Raw genomic sequence first — 18,647 nt, forward strand, 5'->3', positions numbered from 1 at the left:
CTTTTACTCCAGTAATATTCTAAAAGGATACTTTAACTTCTACCAAAGTCATTTTCTGGTAAGATACTTGTAATCAAGTATTGCTTTCAAGTACTTTATACAAGAATGGTGTAGAATTTACTGACATAAAAGATTTGTAGCTTGTAATAAACTTTCCTGTAGATTCAGTTCTTAGTGTAGATTTACATTAGTGGTATACCTTTCTTTCTCAGTTCATTCTGTTAAATCTACAACATGGCTGCTGAGACTGCTGGCTTTGGAAAACCCAGTAAAGGACGCACAGTAATACACAACAGCAGCCAAGGATCCCATATTAATCAGCATGTCAGCTGTTCTCAGTGTAGAATTTAACTGTATGGACAAGACTGTATTAGAATTAAAGAGCATTTACATAACTCATCCATCCGTCCATCCATCTAGCCATCCATCCATCCAACCATTTGTCCATCCATTCATCCATCCATCCATTTATCTATCCATCTATCCATGCATCCATCCATTTATCCATTCATCCATTCATTCACCCATTTATCCATCCATCCATCCATCCATTTATCTATCCATCCATCCATCCATTCATTCATCCATTTATCCATCCATCCATTTATCCATCCATCCATCCATCCATCCATCCATCCATTTATCTATCCATCCATCCATTCATTCATCCATCATCCATCCATCCATCCATTTATCCATCCATCCATCCATCCATTTATCCATCCATCCATCCATCCATCCATCCATTCATTCATCCATCATCCATCCATCCATCCATCCATTTATCCATCCATCCATCCATCCATTTATCCATCCATCCATCCATCCATCCATTCTTCCCTGCTGCAGATGTCAGGCTGGAACAACTTTGGTTCTAGATCCAGAGTGATGTACTGTATCCTTGGCTGGGAAAGCCCAGCTTATTGGCCATCTCTCAGTGACATCCTGCAGGGCTGACTGCGATGGCAGCTGATGGGATGTGCCGAACTGCTGGATTGACAGGCAGAGTGCCTGAGATGCTGATCATTTTTGTCAAGCTGAGACAGTAAAATGCTGCAGCGACCCATAAATATTGAACCTGCCTAGGGGCCAATGACATGCACCGGCTGACTGTGACCTTTCTGGCAAAGGCAAGTGGATGTGTGCAAGTTTGTGTGTGGGAATGTTAGATGAGTCCATTAAGCTGCAGGGAAGTGTCTATTTAGAGGAGAAAGGGGGGAAAGGTCAAGTCTGCTGTATTTGGTGAGTTGTTTTCTAGGTGGAATAATGCTAATCATGGGGGTGCATGATTCAGAAAATGTCACGATTCGATTCAATATCGATTTTCAGGTTCAAGATTCGATTCAAAATCAGTTTTCGATTTTCGATTCAAAATCAATTTTCGATTTTCGTTTCAAAAACGATTCTCGATTCAAAAAACGATACACAGTATGCAAATGTAGTTACTTTCCCCATGTGATTGCAGTAGACATACAATTTTTTAAAAATTAATCGATATTTGGAATTCTATGAATGGATTTTGAATCGGTAGAGCTTGAATCGCGATTCGAATGTGAATCGATTTTTTTGCACATCCCTAGAATCATTATATTCATTAGGCTTCATTCTCTTAGCACCATGAATTTTCTGGGAAATCTAAAGAGAAATTGTTAATGAAAAAAACTGACAGCAAATTCTGTTTTTGCCTAATGCAAAAAAAGTAATTGCTGACAAAGTATTTCATCATACTGTTGGAAAAAATAAATGTAAAATGCTATAAAGCAGTCCTAACCAATCATTTCTAACATGATCCACAATGGTCTAATCCAAAAAGAAATATTAAAGAATAACCACCATAAACAGTAAGGCAAAATCTCTGATGGTAGACAAATGAATACCATATATTAAGAATGTATGAATGAAACAATAAAAATAGAAAATCGTTAGGACATGCACAATAACACTAGAGTGATATGGAGACAATAACATGAACACCTGTAACACACAAAGCACCCTATAAAAACAAGCTTGTAAATAAATTATGGTTGTATTTGGATTACATTATACTGTTCATTTTCTTTTGTCCATCCGTTCACACATAATAAACATGTATCCTTATAGCTTCTTCAAACATGCTGGTCTGAAAGACATGCCAGCATATCTAGAAAACGCTTATCCCAGCGCTCATTAAAAAAAAAATCCTCCAAATGTACTAAATGAATTAGACATGACAGAGTAATTGACTGTACATTATAAAACAGCAGGAGACATGGAGGCAGAGTAAGACTGAGAGAGCTGCAGAGAGACTCCAGAGACTAATGAGCTAACTGTGGGGCTTCTTCCTCATGTGACTGCTGTAATTGGGTCAGTCAATAGCCCAGTGTGCTGCTGCTGCTGCTGCTGGTTCAGAGGAGCCCAGAGCCATCTGACATCTCGGCCCACACCGCGCTGACGATGTGGGCCACAGCAGCAGCCGGAGAGCCGCCTCCAACCAGCCCAGTGTCTGCTCAATCACAGTACCCGAGTTATGTGCAGACAATCCCCATCACCAACCATATTCATACCACATTTGAGTTATTATTTATTAGTCACTTAGTAGTCTTGCATTGCCAGATCTTCCTCCACAGCGCTGCGGAATAAGGTCTGGCTAGTCCCAATACATTCACACTCCCATCGCGTCAAATACGTACGCTTGGTCATGCGCCTTTGGCGTTAGTGACGCTAAACGTCTCCATTGGCGCCATATCTCAACGTGTAATTTGTGACGCTCTGGGTCGTGACGTACGTTTAACTGACATGCGGCACAAGAATGGGACAGTTAGGTTTAGGTAAAGATCGTGGGTGGGGTTACAAAATGTACGTTTCAGTAGGGATGCACCGAATCCAGATTTTTGGGGTTCGGCCGAATACCGAATCCACTGGTTATGATTCTGCTGAATCCGAAACCAAATACCGAATCCTATCTATCATTTTCCCAATTGCTGCATGAATGGCTTTGGCTCGTGGGTGATCTGAGGCCCACTGTTTGTTCAGTGTAGGGCTAGCAAAGCTGGTAATGGTCGTCTGGTTAACACCAGTTTTTAGCTGTGACTGTCCTTCCTTTGCTGTACCTGAAGTTGTTGCATTTCGGCTGCTGTCTGTAGATTCCTTCATGCACAAGTCGTATTCTTTCAGTTTCATACGCAAATGTTTTAACAGCAGCGATGATGTGTATTGTTTAGGGTCCTCACCACCACGAGACAAATCGGCATGCTAAAATTGAACATGTAGCTGGACTTGAATGGCCTTCTTTTGACTGAAAGTACTGCCAAAATACACTTTTTCTGCTCACGAGTTCCATTTTCACTTTCTCACAGCCTACCGCATTGAACGCTCCACCTACGTAAACACCTTCCCGTAATCAACGACGCCGTCATTACGTTGACCAGCGTAGCATGCCTAGTGCAAGCGTAGGGTTCGGTTCGGTGGAAAAAAATTCTAAGGTTCAGCAGAAACCAAACCCAGTCAAAAAGCCCAATATTCAGCCAAATCTGAAGCCGGATCCTGGGTGAAAGTCCTGTGTTGTTTGACCCATCCACCACCCAAACCAACTTCCCTATGCAGCATTTTGGTCTTTTATACTACTCGCTACCGTTGTCGCTCTTAATACTACTTCATCTCACAGCTCTGCTCAGTGCGTTCCATTCAGACGCAGAAGTGTGCTTTATGCGTCGTATCTGACGCTGAGAGTCAGTATTTGACAAGTTGGGAATGAGAACAGGTTGCTAGTCCACACAGCACGTGTACGTTCAAAAGTTGTTTCAGTCGTGCAACAGAAAACTCAGATTGGACAGATAGTCTAGCTAGCTGTCTGGATTTACCCTGCAGAGCAATTAACCATAGTCCTCATAAATCCACCAGAGTTTAGAACGCCAACACAAAGAAAGAGGAAGGTGACGGACATCTGGCCGAAAATGAAGGGCATCTGGCTGATCTTCCGGCGGCACCGGAGCAATCCCTAGTCACTTAGACACAAAAACATTAGAAAATAGAGTCCAGGTTGAAAAATCTCTCTTTTAAGTCAAAGTATAAAAAAACAAACATTTAAATAACCTTTAAGTATGTATCAAAAACAATCCCAACTGACGGTCCACTTATTTTTCAGAGCTTTCAACCATCTTTGCCAGTAGATTGAAAATGATGCTAGCTAGCTAACAGTTACAGCTAACATTTGTACAGCAGGATTCTGCTACCTGACCTAAACACAGTGTAGGGTTTCAGGCCATTATGTTGCATAAATGCGGGTACTTTTAGCGGTGTTTTAAGGTGACTGGAGTAGAAAGCATAGGCGTCGATTTTGGTGGGGACGGTGGGGACGCGTACCTACCAGATTTCGTCATGAGTCATTTTGTACCTACCACTTTTTTTGAAAACCTCAAGCTCAATTTAGTTAAAAAAAAAGTCCATAACACATATAATTCTTGAGCGACAGATGCCAAAACATCCACAACAATCTCTATCCCCACAGGGCAAGCACAGACACAGCCGCTGCTGCTGCGCTCGCTGCACGCTTCTCTGTTCACAACACTGCCTGTCGGGACATTCTGCTTAACGTGAAAAAAAGCTTAATTTAATTTAATGTACCTAAACAACGATCAATGATCACCAAATTTCTCATGGCCATATCTTGTAATTAACACATAAGCCTGTCAAAAGAACTAAACCGAAATCCAACGATTATATTAGTTATCTCACATTAGCGTTGTCTTCTTCATTGGCGCCTATGGCGAGGAAAAGGCTTGTACCTAAACAATGATCAATGATTACCAAATTTCTCTCATATTGCTCCTCATAACCACTGAAAACTGTCAAAAAATCAAACCAGAAATGTGGTGATGATTGGTCGTTGTTTAGGTACATTAACCACGTTAAGCTTTTTCACGTTATGACTTATAAACCCCATGAGAACCGTGGGGAGTCAACCCACAGCCGCTCCGCTGCCCTGCTGAAAATGTGAAGCAGAAACGCTTAATATCAGATAACGTCCATAATAATTGGACTTTGGGTTAGATTTTTTGACAGTTTTCAGTGGTTATGAGGAGCAATGTGAGAGAGAAATTTGGTAATCATTGATCATTGTTTACGTACATTAAACCACATTTTTATTCATTAGTAAGCTACAGGACAGCGTCTTTCAAAACATGACCTGCACGAAAGAGAAACAAAAAATGAATGCGTCATTGTACCCAGCACTTCTGGAAATGTACTTCCGAATGCGTCTCTGTCCCCAGCACATTTCAAACCAAACTGACGCCCATGGTAGAAAGGACAACAGTAGCTTCTCAGAGGAGCACATGTTTATGTGGGTTTAGTCTCTGCTGTTATCTTTCAGTTTCTAGCATCCTCTTTTTTTTCTTCTTATTTTTTTTTATAATTCATGGTTTACAAATGCAGTCTGTGCCAGCTTCTTTTGTCTTTATTTTGGTATGGAACAGCGTTTGAAGGTTTTTTAAGTCTTTAATTTGTGTTTCAGAGAGCCGCGTGCCGTTAACCAAACCAGAAACCAACTTCACTTGCTGCTTCTCCCCGCACTGGATGGCCAACTGAGAAGCTAACTGCTAACCTATAGTGTGCACACACAGCCGTGTAACGTGGCTGTGTGTGTGTGTGTGTGTGTGTGTGTGTGTGTGCACACACACTAATGAATGTTTTCATCAAAAGCTGTCAGGCTGAGTGGGCGTTAACTTGAGACCTAGTGCACATTCCTTTCTAGTTAAGTGTTTGCAGCTCATCTTTTTTGTTTTTAAGGTTTTCACAGTAATTATGGAGGTTTCTCCAGCGGCTGCCCTTAAACCATATCTGTGTACATAAACCGGATGAGAGGGTGGAACAAGAAGAATGTTTAGTGTTGTTTTGGTATGCCGAAAAGTGGCCTCTGCACTATACACTGAAACAACTCGTCTTTGCTGTTAGCTGAAAGGGGTCTTTTGCATTTAATTTCTATCATCTTTACATTATATTCTGACATTACATGTTTTATGAATGTTTCCTTTTGTTTTGTCTCAGTGCATGCAGCTGCTTTTGTTTGCTCTTGTTGTTCTCTGAATGCTGTAATTAGGGATTCAAGCCTGAGGCTGAAACCATCCTCTTTGAGATGTGTTTCCTTTGTCTTTTCAGCACATGAATGCACATATTTCATATATTCAAAATCTCCCCTAATCATTAAACATGTGCTAGATGACCAGTTAAGTTGCTAAGTAGCCATTAGCTTCCATAAAGTGAATAGCCCCACAAACAGCAGGGCAAAAGGTATATCATTAGTCTATATCGACGACATTCCACTTCCGGGATTGCTCCGTTGCTGCCGGAAATTCCGCCGGATGTCACACTTTTCGGCCGGATGTCCGTTACCTTCCACTTTCTTTATGTTCTAAACTCTGGTGGATTTCTGAAGACTATGGTTAACTGCTCCTCAGATCTCTGCAGGGTAAATCCAGACAGCTAGCTAGACTATCTGTCCAATCTGAGTTTTTGAGTTGTATTTGTTTGGCAGTTGAGTTCAAATATCAACAATCTTTTTTTTACAGTGTGGTATTAGTACTTTTACTTAAGTAAAGGATCTGAATACTTCTTCCACCACTGCTCCCGGGGGTTGGGAACCAATCTTGTGGAAGAAACGATGTGAGTCTCGCTGATTTTGAAGAAGGTCCCCCTCCTTAAGACAACAAATATTTCAGTTGCACTGAATTCTTTGGTGAGATGAACTAGAAGAAGAAAAAAAAAGTCTTTAATATCTGCAGGATAATTAGGGTTTACATTGTTTAGGCGGCAAAAAATAGGAAAACTGGGTCATTCAATTTGGACAAACAACTTTATTTCTGGTAATGCATCTATACACTGTACATTCAGTCACTGTAGTATATAAGCATAGCTATTTTCAAACATAATCTCATAAAGTCCTTTACTTTACAATATAGTCCGTGTCGTGAGAGAAGAGGAAAGGGTGTGTTGGGAGGGATGGAGGAAAAAGGCGTTAAAAGATGAGGGGAAACAAGGAAGATAGATGAATAAGCCAAGCTTCTTTTTCTTTTTTTTCCATACTGTATATGTGGCGTTAATAAATGGGGAAAGCTTACATTTACCTCTTACATAAAAATATTTCTAGAACTGTAAAGTTTATATAGTATTAGCAGCAGCACAGGGCTAAAAAGATACATGAGGATGATTGGGGATGGGGACGACGACGACGACAATCTGCAAGGTGGCGTAGTCGTGTGTGTGTGCGCGACCCGTAAGGTAGGTCTGCTATCTGATACTGAACATACTGTTAAAAATATATATATGAACTGGTGAAAAAAGTCATTCGATATAAAGACTCTACAGTAAAAAAAAAGAAAAAAAAAAAAAGAAATGGATTAAAATGTTTATGTAGGGAATATTCTCTTACGCACTGCTGTTTTTGAAACATCTCAGTTAAAACACAAATTCAAAATTCAAAACAAAAAAGACAGCTATTGTAAGAAAAGATTTCTTTTTGAAAAAGGAAACACCATGTACATATATTATACAATATCGTAAAATGAAAAAAAAAAAAAAAAAAACTATTTACATTTGTAAATTCTTATTCAAATCTTCACACTGGCTAGTATTTGTCTATTAATATGGACTGTTATTGCTGCTTTACTGTCCATTGTTTAGCAAAAATGATTCTCCTTTAGAAAACAAGACGCCGTCAAACTGCTTTTTTTCCTCTTTTTTTTTTTTGCGCGGGAGAGCGAAGAGCCAATGTCGTTACCGTCTCCCTTTTCTTTTGTAGAAAACCGTTGAGTAAAGTAAACTACGCGTAGGCTATCGACTCGTTTTAAGTGTAAAACGAACTACAAAATGTACCAATTTTTAGGTCTGCCAAAGTCGCAGACGCAGTGTCGTTCTCTGAGCAACATCGATAACGTTAGATAAAGAAAAAAGGGCTCTTTTTTGACATAATGCCCTCTTTATTTATCCTCAACAAACTGGGCATAAAACAGTCTTTATATACAACCCAAAGTAACAATTCACCGAAGCGAGTGGCTTTTCAAGATCTTCTATAAAAAATTGTTTGAACATGCATATCATTGATTTCAAATGGAGAAGGAAAATTCAGCAAAAAAGCCTTAAGCGTTTAGCATTTGTTCAATTATTCTCTACACCGAAAAAAAAGAAAACAAGTTTGTAAACTGTTTTTTTTTTTTTCTTTTTCGTTTTTTAAGAATACTGATAAAAAGAGCTGCTGCGCGAGGGATGGAGCTTTTAATTTGAAACCTGCAAACAGGAAGTTGATGAGAGGCCCAGCCCCGACAGCTTCATCATCACTGTTCCTACTCTGGAAACCTTTAAGCCCACGTCCAGGCACTTGAGGTTGTCCAGCATTGCATTGACATTTTTTGAAGTTTTTTCTTCTTCTTAAGAACAATATACTGTGTGTTGTTTTTTTTTATTCATTACCAATTCCTCTTCTAAATAAGACAAATTGCTTTATATTGCATAACACAATAAAAAACTCTTACATGTACGGTATCAATGCCCAATAACTGACTATATGTATGGCAAACTCAAATTTCATGCATAAAGAAAGTATGAGTTTTCAATTGGAAAAAAAAAAATAAAACGTGAACATAACAGACAAGCAATAAAAATATCTCCATGTTTTTAAAAACAACATCAACAACCAAAAGGAAAAAAAAAAAATAGCATTAACACAATGTACAGTCTGATTGCATTGTACCCACTGTGTGAAGGCCGATCCGTGGCTTCTGCCTTTCTTTTCTTTTTTTATGAATAAAAATCACATTTTATTCTTTGAACATGTGGCTTTTTGTTCACCTTACTGACGCATGCTGTTGTTTTTTTTTTGTCAAATTTGTTTATGAGTTGTAACCGGCTGCTCAAGCGACATTTGTGTCAATTATATTACAAAAAAAAAAAAAAAACGTTCCAAGGATCCCAGAGTGCCTCAGCGAGCAACGGGCAGAGCCTTTTGTTTTTTTTTCTTTCCGTTTATTTACAAGACTTTGCCTTTAAGGAAAAAAACAGAACAACAGTATTTATTCGAGATGCATATAATCAAACAAAATGCTTACTGGATTTATATGGTTAGCAGTCATGTGTATACGATGAAGTTCTCAAAGTAAGATTTGAAGACAATAGTGGGAGTACAATGCATTATAACAGTATTTTTGTTACGACAAAGTGCGATTCATTATTGTAAAGTCGAAAAAACAAAACAAGGAAAAAAACCAACGACATATATTTATATTTACATACCTTAATTTAATTAAAAATGAACATTTTGTGGGTTTTTCCCAAGGGAGCCCCGTCCAGCCCACTATGATGTCATAGACGATGGTTCTGATGGAGTAAAAAAAAAAATTAAAAAAAACATGCCGGCTTTCATCGCTCCAAGTGTTACAAGAGCAGAAAACAAGGCCACACTCACATCTGGAGAATTTCTTTTTTATCTTTACAAGATACAGACTTCAGGGTTTTAAGCCAAATGCTTAAAAATAACATTTGGCAACCAAGAGTGTGACTATGACTGACGCTGACACTGTTGGATATTGTTATTGGGCCATCCAAAAAACAAGTGCTCGCTTAAAAAGGTGCCTTTTTTTAAAACACAGCATGTTTTTTTAGTTTTTTTTTTACATCCAATTCCCAATCCAGGGTTTGATCCGGAGAGAGAACACACCAACCCAAACGCAAGCACGCCCGCTCGCCACACGGAGGAATTAGAAAGAAATGATTTCATAAAAAAACAACAATGGGAGGAAAAGACGGCTCGCTTGAACTATGAACTGGATGTCCCCTCCCCCTCGGTGGACTGCGATGGCTTCCTGAAAAACCGACAAAACCACGGTGGCACTGTGGAAAGTTCATTTGCTTTGTTTTTGTTCATCTTCTGATTTTATTTGTATCTTTTTTTCATATATATATTTTTTTAAACTTCAACAGAACAAGAGGGAACAAAAGAAACTCGTCTCTTTGACATTTCGCTATGTAGTCTCTTAAATAGCTTCGAATGTCTTCAAAGTCCTCCATCGTCGTCACGGCGAGGGACGGTGGGCGGCCTAGACTTTTTTCGGTCAAAAAAGTGTGAGCCCTACCCTCCCGGGACGCACAGCTGTAACACCACTGTATAACTCTAATATAATATGATCATCTTTCAGCATTCGTTATCACAAATGTCCGTCATTTGTTTTCTTGTTCGGAGAAAACCCAGACACGGCCACAGTTTGTGCTATAACGTCCGTTTCTTTTTCTTTCATTCTTGGGATCCCGTTTTAAGTTCTGTGAGTTTGGAAGGTGCGAGTCAGTGCTTGATTTAGAGAAACACCTGTTTCCTTGTTGCGGCATTGTACTTTGCTGTTTCCAGTCATTTTTCCAAGGAAACCACTCACTTGACTTTTCATGGGCGTGGATAAGAACACCGGCCCCTCGGGTTTCGTCTCTGGTTGGAGGGCGAGAGTCTTATCTGGGCGTTCTGCGGGGCAGGCATGATGAACAGTGGTGCTCCGGCACATCTGGGTGTGTTTATGGTCTGATTTGGGCAGAAGACGTTGGGGATAGAGACAGTCCCGCGTCCCCACCGGAGGGGAAAAGAAGAACTTTCTGCTCTCCATTGACTTTGTATTGCGGAAAAGTTTCCTCCTCCTCAACTCCGTCTGCTAGCAAACAACGGAAACACTCCTAAAAGCTGCTGTGTGGTGCTATTAACTTCCAACAATGTGAAGAACTCATAACTTAAGTTTTTATAAGCTGCCGACCCAAAAAACTGAGTTTTTATGAAGACAAAAGTGGATACAGACGTGAGGAATCAGCAGAGAGAAGGGGGAGACTGTGGAATCCTGACACAAAGCTAACGATACGTCCGACGTTATGTGTGTTCGCTTAACCTATAGACATTTAGTTCGCATAAAACTGACATTTGGATATTTGACTTGGTAACAAAATGTTTTTCGGGTCAGCGGTAGGGAAGTAACGATACACTCAACTCACGATTCGATTCACGATTTTAAGTTCACGTCACAATTTTCTCACAAGTTTTCTCAACAGAATGAAATGACTGAAAAATATTCCTTTATTTATATATAAAACTGTGCGAAACAGAAGAGGTGTCCTCTTATCAAAAGAAACACAAAAGAGAAGAAACACTACATGGCAGAAGGGTATTTTACATTAACATTAAACGCAACACAAGCTTACGGAGCCGTACTCAAACGCAACACTTAAGTCCCGTCACTGTTGTTTATCTGACAGCGGCAGTAGTCCCCTCTGTGTCTTTAGCTGCAGACTGTTGTATGTCCCGGTGTTGGAATCCTTTCCAGTGAAATACAGACACACTTTACACTGTTTAGCTATCAGCGGTTTAACCGTGTTTACGAGCTAACGGCAGGCTAACGTTACCTGCTGTGTGATGTTAGTAGTAATGTTTTTTTTTTTTATTATCTCAACCAGTTGGAATCTTTACACATTTAAATAGATTTTTAACCGATTTATGATGCATGGTTACATCCTTAGTCAGCAGCTTATAAAAACTTAAGTTCTGGGGTACACACATTGTTGGTAGTGCATCCCACCACACAGCAGCTTTTAGGCATTCTTCTGCTGTTTGCTAGCAGATGGAATTGACAAGGAGGCGACTTCACCCAATACAAGTCGATGGAGAGCGTAAAGCGATGCGCTCTGTCTCTATCGCGGCAATGTGGGGGGAGGGGGTGGGGAGGGAATGGTCGGGTGGGGCGGTGAGGTTGGCTGCTGGGTCACTTGTCAGCATGCATGTCCCTGGGCGTCCCCTCCTTGTCACTGTTGGATTTGGGCCAGAGTTGCTGCTGTAGCTCCTTCACCACCCTCTCCAGGTGCTCCCTGGCCTCCCGTTCCTGCAGTAGGTCGGCTCGGAGCTGCTCGCGGTCGGCCTCGGCGTGCTGCAGCTTCATCTGGAGGTCCTCGATCTGGGAAACACATGGCAGGAAGCAGATGTAACAACAGGGACCGAACGTAATCTCCAATCATTGGCCCCGCTCTAAACAACTGAGCTGTCACTGTGTATATCCACTGCTTATGGAGCTTTTTCATTCATACACGCTAACATGCCATCCTGTTCTAGACAAAAATGTCTCAGGAGTCCCAACTTCAGCCCATAACTACCCAGAATGCCCTCTCTACCATCTGTCCCATATGTAGGATTGGGCATCTAGAACCGGTTCCAACTTGGAATCGATTCAAACTATTTTTTTATTGGAATAGTTTAGAATTATTTCTTTTTTTAATCCGATCATCCGTTCCAAATTTAACATGCATGAGTTTTGGTTTCTGTAGTGGCTACCGTGCTTCCAAACACTTGTTGTGTGTTGTGTCTTGGGCTTTGGTAAAACACTGATCACCATTTGTCACCATTTTCTAACATTTTATAGGCTGAGCAACTAATCCATTAAGCCAGAAAATAATCAACAGATTAATGGACAATTATAAAAAATAATCGCTGTCTGAACAGCTATCTCCATCAGAGGGGATGTGATCTATGGTGGAGTATTTCTAATTTAATTCTTCTTTGTCCCTGCATTGTTAAAGTTTCTTGGCCTGGTTTCCAAACTATTAAGGCTTTAACCCACTATACACTGTGTGAAATACATTCTAATAATTCTATAAAGTGAATTTCCGAATTTGCCAGATAAATGATCAAATTCTCCGCCTTTGGTCCATATAGAAACAGGATCCAGGATGTAAATGTAAATGGACTGTATTTATATAGTGCTTTTCTAGTCTTAACGACAACTCAAAGTGCTTTTACATAGTACAGGAACCATTCACCATTCGTACACTGTGGCCAAGGCTGCCATACATCAGATACATGGATATATGGATCACACTCATCAGATTAACATTCACACACAATTCGGGGCTTGCCCAAAGACACTTCGACATGGGACTGGAGGGCCAGGGGTCGAACCACCAACCTTCCGATTCCTTCCTTCCGCTCTACCACTTGAGCCACAGCTGCCCAATGGCAACTATGAAACCCAGTGTCAATTTGTGATCAATTTATTCCCTCGTGAAGAGTTTGAATGCAATTTTGTGATCACAATATGATCACTTCACTGTTGTTTAATCCATAAAAAGTTTAGTGTCTGCGGGTGTCATCATCAATCCGGAGATTTCCAGTCAAACTGTCCCGCTGCACTGGCAGATTGGCTTCACCATGTGAACAATTTTTACTCGATTAGCGTCAACATAACTTCTCTCTGAAACATCTGAAACTGAATTTGCAGATTTCATCTTATATTTAAAGACACAGTCTATATAGGTTACCTTGACGCTGCTATCGATGCACCTTGTACTGGTATTTATTTGTCCTCGTACTGTTACGGTTGTGTTCCAGTTGGACTGTGTGTAGAACTTTTATGTTTTTATGTGTCTTGTATGTGTTTATACTTGCTGCACACCTAATCGCCCTTCGGGGACACAAATAAAGTGGAAGTTGTTTATGGTATCAAACTGACGTCTAGAAACAGTTGACAGTTAAACGTTTTAGCCAAGTGATCTTTGAGAGCACAAAGATAAGGCTAGGCTATTTTTCCTGCCCTAAGCCCATGCTGCAGAACGTGAACATGTCTTGATCCTCGTGTTGTCTTCCCGTCGACCAACAAGCAGCTTTTAGTTTTTCTGGGTCAAAATTTAAAATGAAAACTTTTTTTTCAACGTTTTGGTTGTCTCTTTCGACACTTTCGTGGCTTTTCCTGATGTTTTTGTCACTTTTTCCAATTTTTTTGTCGATTTTTTTCTGAGCCTTTTGACATTTTTGTCACTTTTGTTCAAAGTTTTTTTTATAATTTTTTTTCTTCAGATGCTATAAAAAATCGAATAAAACAGCCAAATTCAATGAAAGTAGTGAACTGATAATTTATTTTACTTGTGAAGAGTAACGGTTGTAGGGAACCAGTTACTTCTTTTTTGAAAATTTGGTTGAAAGAAACTGGGTCAAATTTGACCCGAGGACAACAGGAGGGTTAATTGAATTCAAATGAACATTTTGTGTTCATTCAGCCCCACTATGATTTCACAGATCTCATAAACATCTCGTCCTAATGACAGCCTTCCGAAGCCGACTGCAGTCTCTGCGGGGAGGAGCGCAGACGCAGCTTGAGAGCATAACCTCCCTCTTGTTTTGTCTAATCTGCATTTCCCATGGTGCCTGAGTGAAGTCGACGTCTCTTCCTGTTTCCTTTCGGGGGGGGGGAATGCCCATTTATTTTTGACTGGGGAAGAGGAAATGTGTGTGTGTTTTTTTTCCCTCTCTCGCCTTCTCCTCTGCTGACCTTAACCGTGTTTGAGACAGTGAGACTCAAACACTGCAATTACTCTGAGGGTGTTGACACGATCGTCTAGACTTTCTACCATCACAGTTGCACACATTGGACTGTCAGTGTCTGTCTCCGTGTCCCATCTTTCTCAACAGCATCATCAACAGATTGGTAAAATAAAAATAGTCTGCACTATTAATCGTTATTTATGTATTACTCTGCGCATCTTACTGTGACCTGTGCAATATGCCATCTCATACTCATATGTATATTCATCTGTGTATATATTCTCCTCACCTCTAAATACAAGAAGTGTTCATAGTGTTTATATTACCGTTATTACTCTCTTCTTATTTTTTTCTTCTTTCTTTGTGTATTTTTCTACCCTATTTATATTTAGTTATTTTTTTGTGCTGCGTTGAGCTGCTGTGACGAGTGAATTTCCCCATTGGAAGTCCTTGGAAGATAAGTCTATCTTATCTTATCTAAAGTTTCATCCTATGTTAAAAGATTTTATTTTAAACAGGTTTATGTGTATGCATATATGTATCTATATAGTTTTTGTGTACTCTTCAGCATAGTTTGTTAAATTCTGCTGGACAGGTATTCATATATATATGAATAACTGAATATATATATATATTTCTATCCTGTTTCTACGCTGTTTTGCGGCACCTTTTTCACATATATCTCTAGTTGTTATTGACGTTTTTGTAAAGTGCCTTTGAGTACCTTTTAATTCGCTACTGTATATAAAATAAATGTATTATTATACCTCAAACTTATGTATGTATGTGTGTGTATGTATGTATATAGCCATTATGTGTGTATATATATGTATATCTGTGTGTGCTTTTATATATTTTCTTTTATCTCTTTTTCTTCTCTTTTTTTCTTTGTTTAAAATGGAAAACTCAATAACACATTGTTCAAAAACAAAAAATTATTCCTCAAACTTATATTGGGAATTTGTATTTATGCAAAGGGTTTTTATGTATGTATTCGTGTGTGTGTATGTATGTATGTATGTATGTATATAGCCAATATGTGTATGTATATATTTACAGTATGTATATATGTGTGTTTTTATACATTTTATTTTATTTTTTATTTTTTTCTTTGTTTACAATGGAAAACTCAAACTCTAACCCAATGTTGACGGTTTTTTTGGACCGATTCTTGAAACCCAGCCCCAACCCTTCTGAAGCTGCGTCAACGTGCAGCTAACTGACCTGTGCCGAGTATTTTGCGCGGAGCCGACCGGCCTCGCAGCCTTTATCGCACACTCTCAGCTGCCGGGCTTGCTCTAGCTCCCGCTTCAGACGGATCCGCGACTCGTTGGCTTCCTTCATCTTCTTCTCGCTCTCGACTCGCAGGCGCTCAATTTCCTTCCTGAGGTTCCGCTTCGCCTCTGTCGCCTCCCGCAGCTTCTCCTTCTTTGCCACCCGCAAGAACTCCAACTCCTGGAAACGAGAGATTAAACAAGTTAGCAATCTGGGCTTTATACAATTATTATGCATTTTCTCTTTACATAATTTGAATGTATCAATAAAAAAAAAAGTCTGCGTCCCATGATGCTTATGCAACCCTGGTGATACTAGTGGATTTATCTGTCAAATGGCTGATTTTAGGGCTGGGACGATACGCTTTTGATCCCGATTCGATTATTGCAGGATACATAAGTGCCGATTCCATTTGTATTACAATTCTAGAAGTATTGCGATTCGATAGTGTTGAGTATTGCGATTTTCTTTTCCTTTAACCAAAAGTTGAATAATGCACTTCTAGAGACAATATATCATGAGACATTTCTAAAAACGGATTGTTTTCTAAGAAGAATGCACATCACGTCAGTCAGTTAGTCTGACATTTATTTCATTTGGAAAGAAGAACATAACATGGATTTTCTGCATTTGCTGCTTTCGCTCTGTTTAGCTGCATACGGAGATGATGTAGTCGCCGTCGGTTCTACTGTACAAACAGAAAATATTAAGGGTGAATCATTGGTAAAAAAAAAAAATTATATTATAAAAATAAATATTGTTTCCGGGGGAAATAATCGATTTCAAAAAATCTTAAAAATCCCGATACATACATGAATCGATTTTTTCCCCCACCCCTAGCTGTTTTACTTGTTGACACCCGAGAGCCTTGCCTAGTTACAGCCGGCTGCAGTGTCACTGTCACTGTTTACACTGAGCCGGGTAACGGTTAGGGCAAAGTGTGGGCTGACAGGTTTCCTATCTCTGAATCACTCGAAGAAAGTGTGTTTGTGTGTATGCGTGCGTGCGTTCACAGCCTTCTCATGAGAACCTAGCAGGTGAGACAAACATGTCTGTTATCAGGCTTTGTTGGTTCCTTCACAAAGAGTGAAAAGAAACAATCCCCATCACGCCCTTTACTCTGCAGGGGGAACTCTTTCGACACCTTCAGGGTTAGTTCGACTCAACACAGCAGGAATGCTATACAGTGGGTTGTTTTAAAGTAATACCACTTCTTATGTAGCTTGTAGGTTTGGGTTGAATGTGTGCCTGTTGCCTCTCCACAGGTCCTCTAAACATTGACGGAAAGTGAAAGTGGAGAGCTGTCAGGCTGGAATTGCTTTTTTTTTGTTATTGCTCAGTATGCATTTTGTGCTGCTCACCCACACAGGCTCCTTCCTCTGCATTTTCTTGTTCTCAGTCCAAGACCAAAAATAAAAATGGAAGTCTGGCCTTTCCCTTTGCGGCAACATCCCCTCCCATTTTTCACACTTGCCAACTCATGCTAAGCTTCGCTGAGAGTGATAATGACTTCTAATCCACTTCTGCATTTTGATTCCTGAGCTCAAGTAATTTCCTCAGTGTGCCAACTTTGAAAACTTTCTGTCGCGTCTGATTTCAAGAACGTAGGGAGAAGCTTAAGGTTCCTATGAGTTGCCATGGGCCGCTCGGGCCGGGAAATCCCTTTCTCTCAGCCAACAGTGATGCACATTACGGCGTATTCACTGAAATGAAATCATATACTATGTATTTATAGCATATCAGTGTGAGAATAGAGACACTGACTCACCAAGGTTGTAGAGTTAAATACTGGCGGCTATCCAGTGATATTAGGCTGTCGCTATGGGCAACCTTTGCCCGTTAGTATGAGTCTCCATCTTTAATTATTTGCCAAACAGGAAATCACAACTTCTACACTTAGTTACACTGACACATTTGACTGACTGGTGGCCCTGAATGACCCAGAGATGGTAAGGACCCCTGCAGATATAGACCTTTTGTTTAATCAGAAACAGCTCCGAGATCTCTATCGCTAAACTCGCCAGACTCCATTTAAATAAACAATGCTTTTATAGAGCCAGCATATTTTTTTTACATGTAAATCGCTAAATTATGTGTTTATTTCAACCAAACCAAAGTGTTGATTGTTGGAAACGTGGAAATACAAACCAGGAAAGCTTTTTAATGGTTTATTAGTTTTTAATGTACTAATGATATGTATTTTACGATGATAAAATTACTGTTTATTTACATGGAGTCTGTTGGGTTTGGCAATAGCAATTTGGTGGACGTTTTTATGTTTAAAAAAAAAAAGGATCTTCATTTTTAACAGAAAGGTCGACCTCTGTAGGGATCCTTTCCATAATGTTGTCAGACATTCAGACTAATAATTTAAGCATGTCAGTTGCAAGACAAGCACTCTTGTGGACATAAACTGAAGGTCAGCAATTGCCCAATAACCTACATTGTAGCTTGTTTATCTGACTGCCGAATGCAGCGATCTTGCTCAATACTGGACCAATGTCAAAGATTGTTGTTCACATCAGTAACTTAGACACAAAAGTTCACCAGGTTGAAAAAAAACTGAAGTTACCCTTTAATGCACAAATGTTCTCATTTGACAAGGGGAAAGATATATTTCGATAGTCGTCGTACATTCTTACAATAATCTGACGGAACCCTACCTGCTGGAGGCTGCGTTTGGCCTGCAAGGCTGATCCCAACTTCTCCTCCTGCTTCACCCTCATCTTAACAATCTCATGCAGAAACTTCTCCTTCGACTCTTTGGAGTCCAGTCCGCTGTCCAGCGCCTGCCTCAGGCTCTCCAGCTCTGACTCCAGCCCCAGCTCTGAAGGGATCACTGGGGCTGCGGCCGGTGCGGCCGAGGGGGCGGGGCCCTCGGCCGACGTGACCGTGCAGATGGGCCCCTGGGCGCCCGGTGAGCTCAAGTCCTTGGCTGAGCTGCTGGACGAGGTGAAAGATGGGGACGACAGGGAGGACAGGGACGAAGTGACTGTTCGGAGAGACCAGAGACACGACAGAGGGTGAGGTTTGTGGAAAAGCGGACATGTTCTGGCGCTTGAATTTAGCT

At 40.3% G+C, this 18,647-nt stretch overlaps 1 protein-coding gene across 1 annotated transcript in view; it reads right to left on the reverse strand.

Moving 5' to 3' along the window:
• Positions 1-6,817: 6,817 nt before the first annotated feature.
• Positions 6,818-18,647, reverse strand: part of skia (v-ski avian sarcoma viral oncogene homolog a) — a 94,034-nt gene continuing 82,204 nt past the window's right edge. The window contains exons 5-7 of the mRNA XM_031311057.2: positions 18,241-18,569; positions 15,527-15,757; positions 6,818-11,945 (exon numbers count right to left, since the gene is read on the reverse strand). Coding sequence (XP_031166917.1) covers positions 11,757-11,945; positions 15,527-15,757; positions 18,241-18,569 — 749 coding nt within the window. The 3' untranslated portion in view covers positions 6,818-11,756. The remainder of the gene's footprint in view (positions 11,946-15,526; positions 15,758-18,240; positions 18,570-18,647) is intronic.

Source organism: Sander lucioperca, chromosome 12 (genome assembly GCF_008315115.2).
Source record: "Sander lucioperca isolate FBNREF2018 chromosome 12, SLUC_FBN_1.2, whole genome shotgun sequence".
Taxonomy (NCBI): domain Eukaryota; kingdom Metazoa; phylum Chordata; class Actinopteri; order Perciformes; family Percidae; genus Sander; species Sander lucioperca.